We start from the raw sequence: 12,237 nt of genomic DNA on the forward strand, positions 1-12,237 counted from the left end.
GATTCAGTGTGCAATGAGAGCCAGACGTAGTGGAATATTGAGGGTCAGTTCTGCATTACTTTTCAAAAGTACTTCTGGAAGAAAAGTTGTGCAGAACAAATTGCTTTTGGCTGAAATTTTTAGCTTTTTAGAAGTACTTTTCAAAAACACTTCTGAAAAGGAGAAACTAAAATTTTTAACTTTTTCTCTCCCAAAAGCATTTTTAGTGCTTAATTACTTTTTCACCCTCCAATAACATAATACTTCTCTTTTTTTTTAGTACTTAATTACAAATGTATTAAAATCATTAATTAAAAATAAAAATATTTTTAAAATACTAATTACAAATATTTAATAGTTATATTTAAATATTTAAAATATAGTTTATATATTCTAATTAAATTTTATAAATAATTAATATTTATTACTTAAAATATTTAAAATTTATATTTTATATATTAAAATATTAACAAGAAGTTATAATAATTTTTTATATTCTTACTAAAATATAATAATATTAACTAATTTAAATATTATTTAAATATATATTTGTTACTTGATAATAATATGTCTAAAATGAACATTTTATTTCTCAAAAACACTTTTTGACAACAATGCTAAATACTCAAATTTTAAATTAAATTTTTCAAAAGCACTTTTTCACAGTACTTTTCAAAAGCATTGCCAAACTAGCCCTGAATCTCCTAACCGTTTTCAGGTCCTTTCCTAAACCCTTTTCTAAGATTTCAAAGTGGGAATTGTCTACTTCACTCTTAACATTAGCATTTACTTGCTCCATAAGATTTTCTACAACCTGCAGTTTAAGAGGAATAAATTATCCAAATAAAACAGTTTATTCCGGTGTTGATAATTTAAAAGATAGGGAAGAAGAGACCTAGCACCTTTCCTTGTTCTGAAGCAGAAGATATCCCTTCAAACACCGTTGCGTTTTCTTCTTCTAATTCTGCTTTGAGCTTTTTGTGTTGTTCTGTCACATTAGGCTTTCTATATTCTTCTCTCATTCTTCTAGGCGTTGCTTCCTTTTCTTTATGATTTGCATTTTCTTCTGCCATTGTTATATTCTCTGCTTCCACTACTTTTGCTGCCGTATCACATTCCATTGATCTATTGCTGCAGAAAATTAAGCACAAGATACACAAACTGAAAATAAAAGCAATCAGACCCAAGGACTAACATAACATGATTTTATAACTTTGAATAAGCAGTTTGAATCTTGTAGATGGAAAGAAACAATTTGAGAACCCAAGTCAACATGACCAGCAGCAAACTGAAATATAGCTTAGCCAACGATGATTGATGGGAAAGTGAAAAATAAAGAAAAATTCCAGGATTTAATGAGCACAGATTGTTGAAATTTCTAAGAATGAAATTACCTGAGGCAATAGCAATTTGGAGAAAGACGGAGGAAGTGGCTGTGAAAGTCTTATGATTTCGAAAGTAATCGCCGCACTCCTTTTCGCGCGCTAAATTTCCTATTCATCTATTCTGATTACAACGCGAGCTGGTATTAAAGGATCCACACGTGCGAGCCAACACTTCCAGCCCACAATGGAGTACAAGATGGTGCACGTTTTCAGTGAGAAAGGATAATGCATTCCCCCTCTTTACTTTTTTTTTATTAAGGGGAAATTTCATAAATAGTCATTCAACTATAAAAAAATTTCATTTTAATCGTCTAAAATAAAAATTTTACAATTTAATCACTCATGTTATATTGTTCATTCATTTTAATCAGACTAGTTGAATTTTTTGACCACCGATCCAATTTTGAAAATCTTGAATAAGATATCTTCATAAAATAACCTGATAAAAATTTCTCATTCTACTGAAAACCATTTGTGGCCTCAAAACTATTTATATTATTGATCTTCCAATCACAATTAATTCCAATGGCATAGATCTAAATCACAAATAATCTCAACAAGAATGGGTTAAAACAAAAACCACAATTAACTTTAGTGAAATTTATTTAGAATGAAAATCACTAACCTTAATTACAATGGGTCAGAAATATATCAAAGGCAACTCATAATTCTGCAATTCAATATATATAAACCCCCCAACTAAACTAGTAGCATAATTTGAAATCGATTCTGTTATACCTCCAACTTAGCATGACATGTGGTAAGATATGGAGCAACCTGTAGATGACCTTTTACAGAGAGTGGTCCGTAGATAACCCCTTATATTTTGCTTAAGCCAACCTAAAGAATCAACACAACAACCTTACTCTAAAAGCGCTCCACATCAACTTTAGGAGTCTCTTTCTCCCTCTCTTTACTTTCATTCTCCGCCTATCATAGATGAACAAATACTTTTCTCCCCTGTCTTCCTCTTTGTTAGTTACTTCAATCAACATATTACCATCACAATTAATATGTCAACATAACCAACATTTAACTCATGTTAATACGGTCAAAGCATAGTAATACTATGAAGTAAAGCAATACATATATTTTGAATTGTACAATTATACTAAGTAAGACTTATTTATATTACAAGACACGCTTCATTCAAAACAAATTTCGTTATTTTCATTTGAAGAATCTTATGTAATGAATCATAAACATACACAAAAAAAATATGTATAGATGAACAAAAAGCATATTCGGGTGTAGACCCTTAATTTTGTCCGGATTTTTTTATTCAAAAGACAGGGTCATTGGATTGGCTGAGAATAAATTTTGAAAGGTTTTAAATTTAATTAAATCTTGATTTAAATTTAAGGTTTAAATTAAAATTTCATGTTTAAATTTAGAATAAATTGAATATTTTATTTAATTTTAAATTATAATTAAAGTTTAATTGATTTTTCATTTAAAAAGCCCCAATAAAATAGTTAAACTTATTTAGATTAAATTAAAATTTATTTATTTTAGAACCGGTTTAAAAATAAATTTGATTTAATTGACTGATATTTTGGTGAAATTTTAACTTTAGAATATTTAAATATGTATTTTAAGTCTAGAAAAGATAGAAATTGATTTCCAAAATAAAATCAAATTTTGAAATGAAAACATGGTTTTGTTTAAAATTAATTTTGGGATAAATTTCAAAACTATATATGAATTTTCATTTAATATGCATTTGTATACATAAACTTTGATTTTGTGCAATTTTATACATGAAATTTTGATTTAATCAAATTCTCACATAGTGTTAATACAATTATTGATATAACATCATTTTATATTTATATATTGCAGAAATAATTGTATTTATTCAATATAAAGAAATTTGAAGTATTTATTTTTAAATGTTTATGATTGAACCAAAACTAAAGTTGCATGCATACATTTGAACCAAAATCAAAGTTTCGTGTATATAATTATAACAAATTAAAGTTCATATATATAATTACACATTACACAAAAATTCATGAGTGTGGTCTAAACTGCAGTATAGTTTTGGATTAAAAAACACTTTTGAACAAAAGCTAAAAATTTTTGTTTCCATTTTTGGCTAAAAAGATTTTGTAAATTTTTTTTTTTCATAAACACTTTTGAAAAGCTCAAAAACATCTTATTTAATAATATGTTTTTTTATCTTCAAAAAATTTCTTAGAAGCAATGTTAAACTGGTCCATAAGAGATTGGTTTCAATAATAGAGTTCAAATCGATAAAGAATTCCTTAAAAATATATTGCTGTTCTTCTCTACCCTAATGATATACCCTGATGAATCTTGTCTTGGAAGTTGAGGTTTACATGAAAAAATCTGTCACCGAAACCATGAGTATTAAGATAGCAATATGATCATCACTCTCGGTTTTCAAAGTTCCCAGCTATATATGATCTACACATTGAATAAATGATAGTTTATTAAACATAGAAAGACTTAAAATATGACAAAAGAAAAAGGCTTTAGGTAAAGTGGCATAGGTAATGGCTTTAGGTAGAAAATTACTAACGGAGCAGACCGGTGCTAAGAGGCTTGCCGCTAAAATATTCAGCTTCACGTAGACAATCTTCGGGGACCTCCAGATTCCCATCTACATTCTTGAGCTTGAGCATCTCTTCACCGCTTTTCCCTTCCATTACTTTGAAACCAAAATATGCACGCGCAATTTTAAAGAGGTGCTTAATGGCGAAATCCACATTGAATTGAAGGTTGAGGGCATTGTTAATTGCATCTCGCCACAACAATAATTTAGTCTTGTTGACCTGGTCTAGTTTGAGATCATCCATCTCTTTGATTGCAGCACAGAAGAGACGATAGGTAGGCATAGCTGCACAGTCACTTTGTGAACTGTGTGAAGTAATATCACCAAACCCATCTTTGATTCTCTTTGCAATATGTTCCAGGCGTAGCGGAACACTAAATCTCCCAACCGTTGTCAAATCCTTCCCTAAATCCTCTTCTAAGATTTGGAAGTCTGAATAATCTACTTCACTCTTCACTTTGGCTTTAAGTTGCTCCATAAAACTTTCTACGCACTCATCATCAACCTGCAGTTTAAATCAGTGAGATGCACATCAATTCTAAAGTCTAAACCCACCAAGAAGAAGCATGAAAAGAGATTTGAACAACACCTTTCCATGTTTTGAAGCAGAAGATATATTTGCGTCTCCTTCTTCCAGTATTATTGTATTCTTTGTGTTCGATTCGGCCGCCTTCATCTGTTTTTTGGGCTGTTCTGTCAGTGTAAGCTTTTCATATTCTTCTCTCATTCTTCTTCTCTGTTCTGCTTCCAACTTTGCTTTCTTTTCTTTATGATTTGGATTTTCTTCCGTCATTCTTCTATTATCTGCCGCAGCACAGCCAGATCTCACCATATCTATGATTGCCAAAAAGAAATCATAACACAAATTTAAAAACAAAAACAGCCAGATTGACCACCATTTTACCAGCCCATCTTCAATCACCAGTTTGAATCTTAGTAGACTCACTCACAGAAACAGATTCAATTAATCAAAATTTAAACAAAAAAGCAACCAACCAAGCCATGATTGATTCATAACGAACTAAAAAAAAAAATCAATCAGTGAAGCAGAAATCATAAATAATGAATTAGCTAATTTTGTAAAAATAGAATTACCTAGTAATGCAAAATAAGCAAGGCCAAGATGAATTTGGAGAAAAAAACTTGGGACTAGTGCAGAATATATAATATTCCCACACTTGTTTATATAGATGATCGGTGGAAAGAAAAAATATAAAAAAAGGTAGCGCGCGACCACTGCTACACATAACATCTAAAACTGTAGCAAATATATTTATTTATTCTTGGGTGAGAGAAGAGCTTAAAGCCTGAGGACCTTTTGATGGGGAATCGCGCGACTCAAAATAATTCTTTCTGCTTACTGCCTGCCTACCTACGACCACCGTGAAGCGCGAGAATTAAACCCAGCGTAAGTGATTCCATAATACCACCAAAATGAATTATAATTTTACGCTCAGCTAGTGTATCATATAAATAAATTTATTTACATAAATACATATAGTGTCATTACTGCAAATATAACTTTAGAATCTTTTAATTATTCTGTTATAATTCAAAACTAATTTAAATATACTACAAAGACGTAAGTGTTAACAAGTTACCCATCCAGAGACTGTCTTTTATGAGTTTCAAGTCCTTTGATGCAATACTCAAATTTATCCATCTAGAAAATTGTAGTTAATTGAAAAATAAATAAAAAAATATGTTTAATCTAGAGAGTTAAAAATAGTGTTTGACTGGTTGAATTTTACCCAACATTATTCAAGTTCTAAGAACAATAAGCAACAGCTAAACTTTACTTTGTCCCAAGAACGCAACTCGATATGATTTGCATATTAATAAGAACAAAGAGATCAATCTTTGAACTTATGCACACGGTGACTGGGCCAACGATCTAAATAATCGTGCTTCCATTACTACCTACATTGTTTGCTTTGGATTAATCCAATGATCTCAATGGAAATAATTAATCTCGTCATTGACTGTTGATTATCTTGTGGGTACATTTGGATACGACACAAAAAATATGGCATGAATACACAAACTGTCAGATCATCTCCTACATAGCTTTAGAGTTCAAGCTGATGTTTTAGAAGAGCCTATTCTCTTATCAAGCTCCTCTAAGGCCTCCCATAACTTTTGGTCTTCATAATCTTTTATGAGAATAGTTGGATTAGCTTCCATAAGTACACTTTCAGGGTTTCTGGTAGTTAGCCCCACAACAGGCAACCCTGCAGCAACTCCTGCTTTTATCCCTGATACAGAGTCCTGGACAATTGAAAAACCAGATCAAGCTTTCAAAATAATGTTCAACTAATGACTTCTTCATGTAGAAACTATTTTTTTTTTGGGGGGGGGGGGGGGGACAAGGCATACCTCACAAACAAATGTGTGATCCTTTGACACCTTCAGCACTTCAAGTGCCTTCAAGTAAGGGTCTGGATACGGTTTGGCACGCTCGCAATCACTTCCTAAAATAACAACATCGAAAAAATATTTGAGGCCGAGTTTTGAGATCATGAGTTCAGCATTCGGTTTTGGAGCATTAGTAACAGCTGCTCGTTTTAACCCACGATCTTCGATCCATTTCGTTAATTTGTATAGACCCTTTATTGGTGGTAAGTTTTCTGAGGCCAACCTATTTCATCCAAACAAAGTAGTTATCATATAATGGTATGTACATATCAATCGGAAACTTCAATAATTTGTAAAATGGATCAAACAATCTTAGTTTCTTTACCTACGAAACATGGCTTCCTTATCTTCCATGAACTTTATGCCCCTTGGTATATCATCAGGGTAGAGAAGAACAGCAATAGCAGGATTGTGCTTCCCAGCAATATTTTTGATAAAGTATTCTTCATCGATTGGAACTCCATTATTGAAACCAATCTGTTAGACTATATTAGCATCGTTAAAAAATGAAACCCCAAATTGCTCTTAGTTTTGCAAGTACAAATAGGTATCATGTTGTGAATTAAACATAGTTAGACATAGGAATGGAGATATGAGTCTCTAAATAAATAGGAAACTGACTCGTGTCCAACATTCCTCCCTCCCTCCCGAGTCAGAAGATGATGATTTAGTTCCTAAGTTATAAAAGATTGTTTATTTGGGAGTTGAACAAGAAAGTGAAGAAATCAACAAGCACCTGTGGGAGCATTTCACGAAAGACCTGATAGTGAAGAGGATCAGAATCACATAAAGTTCCATCAACATCAAATAATACTGCTTCTAAAGGAGCAAGATCAGGAACAGACTTCTTGCTGGTTTCCAAAAGCAAAAAAAAAAAAAACAAAAAAGTAAACGATTTACTTATCCAGAAAGAAATCAATTCGCTGCTAGCTATGCATGAACGAAATAAGAGAAGCAAGAAAAAGAAACCCCAAATTGTCACATTGTATCAACGATAACTCATGTTTGAAAACTTGGAATATATATATCTGGAACAACCCATCTCAAATCCAACACAAATGCTCCCAAATATATCGAATTAAAGCACAAGGAATTACCCACCTCTGAACAGAGTTTTCACCAGCCGTCATTGTGAAAGAAATTTCTTCAGCAAAATCTGGTTTCCAAGTATGGTTATTGAGTTTAAGAGCAAAGAAAAATGGAAGACTGAGAGAAGGAATGTACCGAAGAATCCAGATCCAGATACCGAAACTGGGCCTCAATTGTCCGTTCTCCACCTCCTTTTCGAGTGTCAGCAATTTATTTATTATTTAGGACCGCCAATGTTGTACAAATTTTCAAATAGGACCCTGAAATTGAATTGGCCGACATTGTAATTAAATTTGAATTAAAGATGTGATTTGAAAAAATGAAATGATTTATTATTAAATTATGGTCTAAAATAGTGAGCATCAATATGTTGATTTGTTACTTTTGGTAGTGATTTTGTTATGATAATATCTCAATTTTTCAATTTCCAATTTCCAATTGCATTTAAAATAAAAATCAATAAACATATCCTTATGAATAACGTTATAGTGAGGTATTTAAATATCTATTATATTTCCATAGGATATTTTTCAACTTCCTTGTGAACAAATATTATTCTTTATTTTTATTATTTTATCTAAAAAAATGTAGGAATATTAATGTATGAGAATTGTGAATGAACTATTTCAATTAATAAATTTAAAAAATATTTTCCGGATTTGATTGTGACAAAATACATTCAACTTGCAATGAAATGAGGATCGAAAAAATACCATACAAAACCGTGATATCAATTCATGTCGACTTTTCAAAATACTCCAAAAAGTTGATGGGTGTTTATAGAAGATAAGATTTAGACATATAGTTCTACTCACAAACATATTTTGAAATGCTTTTAAAACCTTTAGAGTAATCATTCTTTCTTTATTTCTTTTCAAGTTAAAAGTTATATCAACATTTCTAATCAAAATCAAACATTATAATTACTTAACTGAAAATTTAACTAAAATAAATTTGAAAATAACCTACACATTTATATAAGATCGAACTCGAACATGATGAAATTTCAAAATTTCTCAAACCTTAACCTTGCCATCAAATCATATCTCAATAATTAATAATAAAGAATTCATAAAACCCAAGGCTTAATGTCAAATTCAATAATTTAGATACTCCCCTTGGATAATCCAATGTAGGTGTTTAATTGATGATATAACAATCAAAAACCGAAAAATGGAAGGAGAAATTAAAAGTAGTTTGGGTATGTCATTCTCTTAGTGAGATTTAGAAGGGAAAAGGATAACAAAAAAAAGCTAGAAATCAAATGGGGAATACATAAAAGTAAGTGGAGCACTTCCAGGGTTGTTGCTTTCGCTTCAACTGACTGATTGCTTTCCACAAACACGTGGGAAAATCTAACAAGTACCAATAAGAAAAATTCTATTTGCCTGCCCTTTGCATTTACCTAAAAGTAATTCCAGTTCTAGGAACCAACAATATATCACCACAAGACCATTCAAATATCTAACCCTGTATACGTACATATATATAGAGTACTGGGTGCAATCGAAGGAAACACCATGCATGTTTTCTTTCTTCTTAATGAAAGGAAGAGATTAGAATATAAAATATTGGTTATCATTAAAGAACTCTTAGACCTGTAACTTTATTTGTATGACTTATGGTCAATAGAACAGGAACTGCAAGTTGTTTTTAAAGCAAAGGTTATTTTATTACCATGCTATTTCCACTGAAATTGATGCCAACTAGGGCATGTCGGGTCCCTAAGCCTAAATGGTTTCCATGTCACAGCTGATGTGGTTCAATGGATTTCTTTTCATGTCGGTCTACATCGGCGTGCTGTGTAAGTGTCATTTCTTTGACCCCTCTTGAAGAAAATTTCCCCACTCAGTTCTGCAGCATCCTATGAATTTCTGGGGTTAGCACACCTAACTGGATTCGGGGTTCAAACGTCTATTTGGGATGAATTAAGCCAACCCTTTTACGTAAAAATCAAGCTCTTGAATGATGTCAAGAAAGGTCATGTTTAAAATGAACTTTATTGACAAAAGAGTGATCATCCAAATCTATTAATATAATTAATAAACTGGACTCCATTGTGGTGTGTTTTCTAAACATGATATGTATATGTATTGATTGTATAAATATAATTCTTTCTTTAGACAACCCTTCATAGTTTCAGCAACAAGCTGTTCAAACATGGATATCGCAGGACTTATGATCATAGCCAAAGGAGGGACCAAGAAAAATGACTGACCTGGGGTTGGTTTAGTGGAAAACTACCAAACTCTCATCATTCTGATTTCCATGTAGACGCAGACAAACCATTTGTTAGATGATTCTCATTCAAAGTACTTAGCTTATAGTTTCAACCTTGAGGCCCCCCCCCTCTGACAATAACCTGTCATGTTCAAGTAGCTTGAATCTGCAAATCAGAGAGAGAATGTATTGAGAATCAAAGTTTCCACATTAATCTTATGTAATATTTCTTTTTGATGTTAGCGAAAGATATTTAGTAAAGATTGCAAGCAAAACAAAATCTTCATCCAAAACACAGATAAGGCGAAATAACCAGGAAACCTTGGATTTGATCTACTACTAGTATTTTTCACACTACAATATAGTTGAATGACTATTGTCTAAATATTGGTAAGAGAATACAGTAGGGGAAGGAAAGTGATTTATACAATTGAGAAGTCAAAGGGGTGTCTCAACATAATTCCTTAACGAGTAATTCTAAGTCTAAAAAATAGCTCGGAAAGAAAATATCCTAACAGAATTCCACTAAATATTATTTACAGAATGTCAAAGTTGGCAAAAGTTTTACCAAATTAAGATATTGTGGCTGCTTGCTTCACTATAAATTCCAGCTGCAGACCCCGATATTGCATGTACTACCACCTTATATCAATTGCTTCTCATTAACGCATCTATGGCTCTTTCTATTCAATCCCTTTTGATCCTTTTCACAACTTTGCTTCTCAAAGGAACTCTGTTAGTGGCAGAAACATGCAGCAACTGTTTCACTCATTCACGAGCAGCATACTACCCAAACTCTGATGAACAGGGAACAGATGGTAAGGGATAGAGGGAATGCACATACCTTTTCTTGTGCATAGCACCAACATAAATACTTGGCTAACATCTTTAAATTGAATTCAGTTGGAGCATGCGGTTTTGGTTCTTTTGGAGCAACAATAAATGGTGGAGATGTATCGGCAGTATCTGACCTCTACCGCAATGGTGTTGGTTGTGGTGCTTGCTACCAGGTATTAAAGAAAGACTTATCCCTGCCCATACCATTAAATTTTTTAGGTTTATACTTGAATAATACCAAAAATGCTCTTTACGTGATGCAACTGACACCTTCAAATTACATTAAATAAATTATTACCATGCAAGGTGAGGTGCACCAACAGCAACTATTGCTCAGACAAAGGTGTGACTGTAGTTATAACTGATCAAGGTTCAAGTCATGACACTGACTTTATCCTGAGTCAACGAGCCTTTGGTAGGATGGCTCAGACAAAAGATGCAGCTGCATCTCTATTAGCCCTTGGAGTGGTCGACATTGAATATAGGCGGTAAGATTCCAATATCTTGAGGTGCATGTAGGAGATAGAAAGCAACTTCAAGAAGAACAATAAATTTCCTTCTTCATTATTCTGTTGTTTTCTTTTATCCCCACACTATCAGAAATATACCACATATTGACAGGACAAGATCATGGTCTCTTACATCATTCCTTTTATACAGTGTTTCATGCAGCTATCCGAACAAAAATATTACAATCAAGATTGATGAGAACAGCAACTACCCTCATTATTTTGCATTTGTTTTATGGTATCAACAAGGTGACAAGGATATCACAGCCGTGCAGCTATGTGAGGTATTATTTGCTCTTTCCAAACTTGATTTCCTGTTTAGCTTCGGCAGGTATGACTAACTATGGAGTTGCAAAGGGAAGATAAATTTGGTGGTCAAATCTACAAGAACCAGTATAATAGTTAACTAATGAGCTTACCTCTAATGTGTGCAGACTCAGAACTTTGTGTGCAAGCTGTTGGATAGGAGTCATGGAGCAGTATGGACAACCAATTCACCCCCAAGTGGTCCATTGTCTTTAAGGATGTTATTGAGTGGGGAGGATGGAGATGAGTCATGGATTATTCCTGTAAACAACATACCAGAAAATTGGAAAGGTGGAGAGACATATGACACAGGAGTTCAAATTAATGTCTAGAAATATACACCAGGGTCTTTCAGTTCTTTGTTCTAGCAATATAACTATAAGAATAAGTTCCCGGCTTTCTTCAAATATGTTGGTTAGTATATATTTTATTATTTTGTGTCAAAGGGAGGGATGACGAACTTTAGCAAGATAAATTCTCATGTAATCTAATATTTTGTCAACTAATGAAATTTTATGTTTCTTAAAAGAAATTTAAATTTCTCAAAGCAGTGAACATAGAAAACAGATATAGTTAAGGGAAAGACCTTGACTTCTTCTAAACATATTTTTCCAGTTTTGGGTATACGTCCATTTCCACTTATAGCCAGGTTCCTCATTTTATCCACAAGTGTATCCATTAGTTTACAGTACCAAACAAATTTCATAATTTTCATGACAGTAACATACCCTGTTTCCCCGGGCAGCAAATGCTGCAGCAATTCTTAAAGCCCTAACAACAATCAACAAAGCCGACCTGGCCTCCCAATAGCTAAGAGATGATTAAATCTAATCAATATCAACAATAACCAACTGTCTACTGCCTTATCATTTTTATAGAAGCACAAAACCATCAACTCAGAACAGATTGTCGAACATCC

The 12,237-nt window shown here is 32.6% G+C and overlaps 3 protein-coding genes across 6 annotated transcripts; 1 reads left to right on the forward strand and 2 right to left on the reverse strand.

Annotated features, from left to right (window-relative positions):
• Positions 1-512: 512 nt before the first annotated feature.
• On the reverse strand, positions 513-1,551 carry LOC128296321 (uncharacterized). 2 transcript variants are annotated; one of them, XM_053031479.1, is made up of 3 exons: positions 1,374-1,551; positions 882-1,110; positions 513-793 (listed from the first exon to the last, which is right to left on the reverse strand). In XM_053031479.1, exons 2-3 carry the CDS (start codon positions 1,098-1,100, stop codon positions 626-628), a joined length of 387 nt encoding a protein of 128 aa, XP_052887439.1. In that variant the 5' UTR covers positions 1,101-1,110; positions 1,374-1,551; the 3' UTR covers positions 513-625. The 2 variants fall into 2 exon arrangements, with proteins under 2 accessions (XP_052887439.1, XP_052887438.1); XM_053031478.1 differs by having other exon boundaries at positions 882-1,140.
• A 2,132-nt stretch (positions 1,552-3,683) lies between these two features.
• On the reverse strand, positions 3,684-10,346 carry LOC108469681 (haloacid dehalogenase-like hydrolase domain-containing protein Sgpp). Of its 3 annotated transcripts, XM_017770667.2 has the most exons (10): positions 10,235-10,346; positions 9,665-9,832; positions 7,582-7,706; positions 7,459-7,513; positions 7,094-7,208; positions 6,683-6,834; positions 6,319-6,580; positions 5,038-6,210; positions 4,532-4,776; positions 3,768-4,447 (listed from the first exon to the last, which is right to left on the reverse strand). In XM_017770667.2, exons 4-8 carry the CDS (start codon positions 7,485-7,487, stop codon positions 6,019-6,021), a joined length of 750 nt encoding a protein of 249 aa, XP_017626156.1. In that variant the 5' UTR covers positions 7,488-7,513; positions 7,582-7,706; positions 9,665-9,832; positions 10,235-10,346; the 3' UTR covers positions 3,768-4,447; positions 4,532-4,776; positions 5,038-6,018. The 3 variants fall into 3 exon arrangements, with proteins under 3 accessions (XP_017626152.1, XP_017626149.1, XP_017626156.1); XM_017770663.2 differs by lacking the exons at positions 6,319-6,580; positions 6,683-6,834; positions 7,094-7,208; ... (2 more) ...; positions 9,665-9,832; positions 10,235-10,346 and having other exon boundaries at positions 3,684-4,447; positions 5,258-5,469; XM_017770660.2 differs by lacking the exons at positions 6,319-6,580; positions 6,683-6,834; positions 7,094-7,208; ... (2 more) ...; positions 9,665-9,832; positions 10,235-10,346 and having other exon boundaries at positions 3,684-4,447; positions 5,038-5,462.
• On the forward strand, positions 10,340-11,850 carry LOC108469680 (expansin-like B1). The gene is made up of 5 exons (XM_017770666.2): positions 10,340-10,484; positions 10,570-10,676; positions 10,810-10,991; positions 11,164-11,296; positions 11,447-11,850. The coding sequence occupies exons 1-5, from the start codon at positions 10,340-10,342 to the stop codon at positions 11,648-11,650; spliced, it is 771 nt and encodes a 256-aa protein (XP_017626155.1). The 3' UTR covers positions 11,651-11,850.
• The last annotated feature ends 387 nt before the right edge of the window (positions 11,851-12,237 follow it).

This window comes from Gossypium arboreum, chromosome 8 (genome assembly GCF_025698485.1).
Source record: "Gossypium arboreum isolate Shixiya-1 chromosome 8, ASM2569848v2, whole genome shotgun sequence".
NCBI lineage: Eukaryota > Viridiplantae > Streptophyta > Magnoliopsida > Malvales > Malvaceae > Gossypium > Gossypium arboreum.

Bases quoted from the DNA above. Each gene is read 5' to 3' on its own strand.
- LOC108469680 (XM_017770666.2), top strand. From the start codon at position 10,340: ATGGCTCTTTCTATTCAATCCCTTTTGATCCTTTTCACAACTTTGCTT. The intron at 10,485-10,569 runs GTAAGGGATAGA...AATTGAATTCAG, and splicing joins TGATGAACAGGGAACAGATG to TTGGAGCATGCGGTTTTGGT. The intron at 10,677-10,809 runs GTATTAAAGAAA...TTACCATGCAAG, and splicing joins GTTGTGGTGCTTGCTACCAG to GTGAGGTGCACCAACAGCAA.
- LOC128296321 (XM_053031479.1), bottom strand. From the start codon at position 1,100: ATGGAATGTGATACGGCAGCAAAAGTAGTGGAAGCAGAGAATATAACA. The intron at 794-881 runs GTGCTAGGTCTC...CTTAAACTGCAG, and splicing joins CTGCTTCAGAACAAGGAAAG to GTTGTAGAAAATCTTATGGA.
- LOC108469681 (XM_017770660.2), bottom strand. From the start codon at position 5,194: ATGTTATGTGTAGCAGTGGTCGCGCGCTACCTTTTTTTATATTTTTTC. The intron at 4,777-5,037 runs GTAATTCTATTT...TGGCAATCATAG, and splicing joins TGCTTATTTTGCATTACTAG to ATATGGTGAGATCTGGCTGT. The intron at 4,448-4,531 runs GTGTTGTTCAAA...TTTAAACTGCAG, and splicing joins CTGCTTCAAAACATGGAAAG to GTTGATGATGAGTGCGTAGA.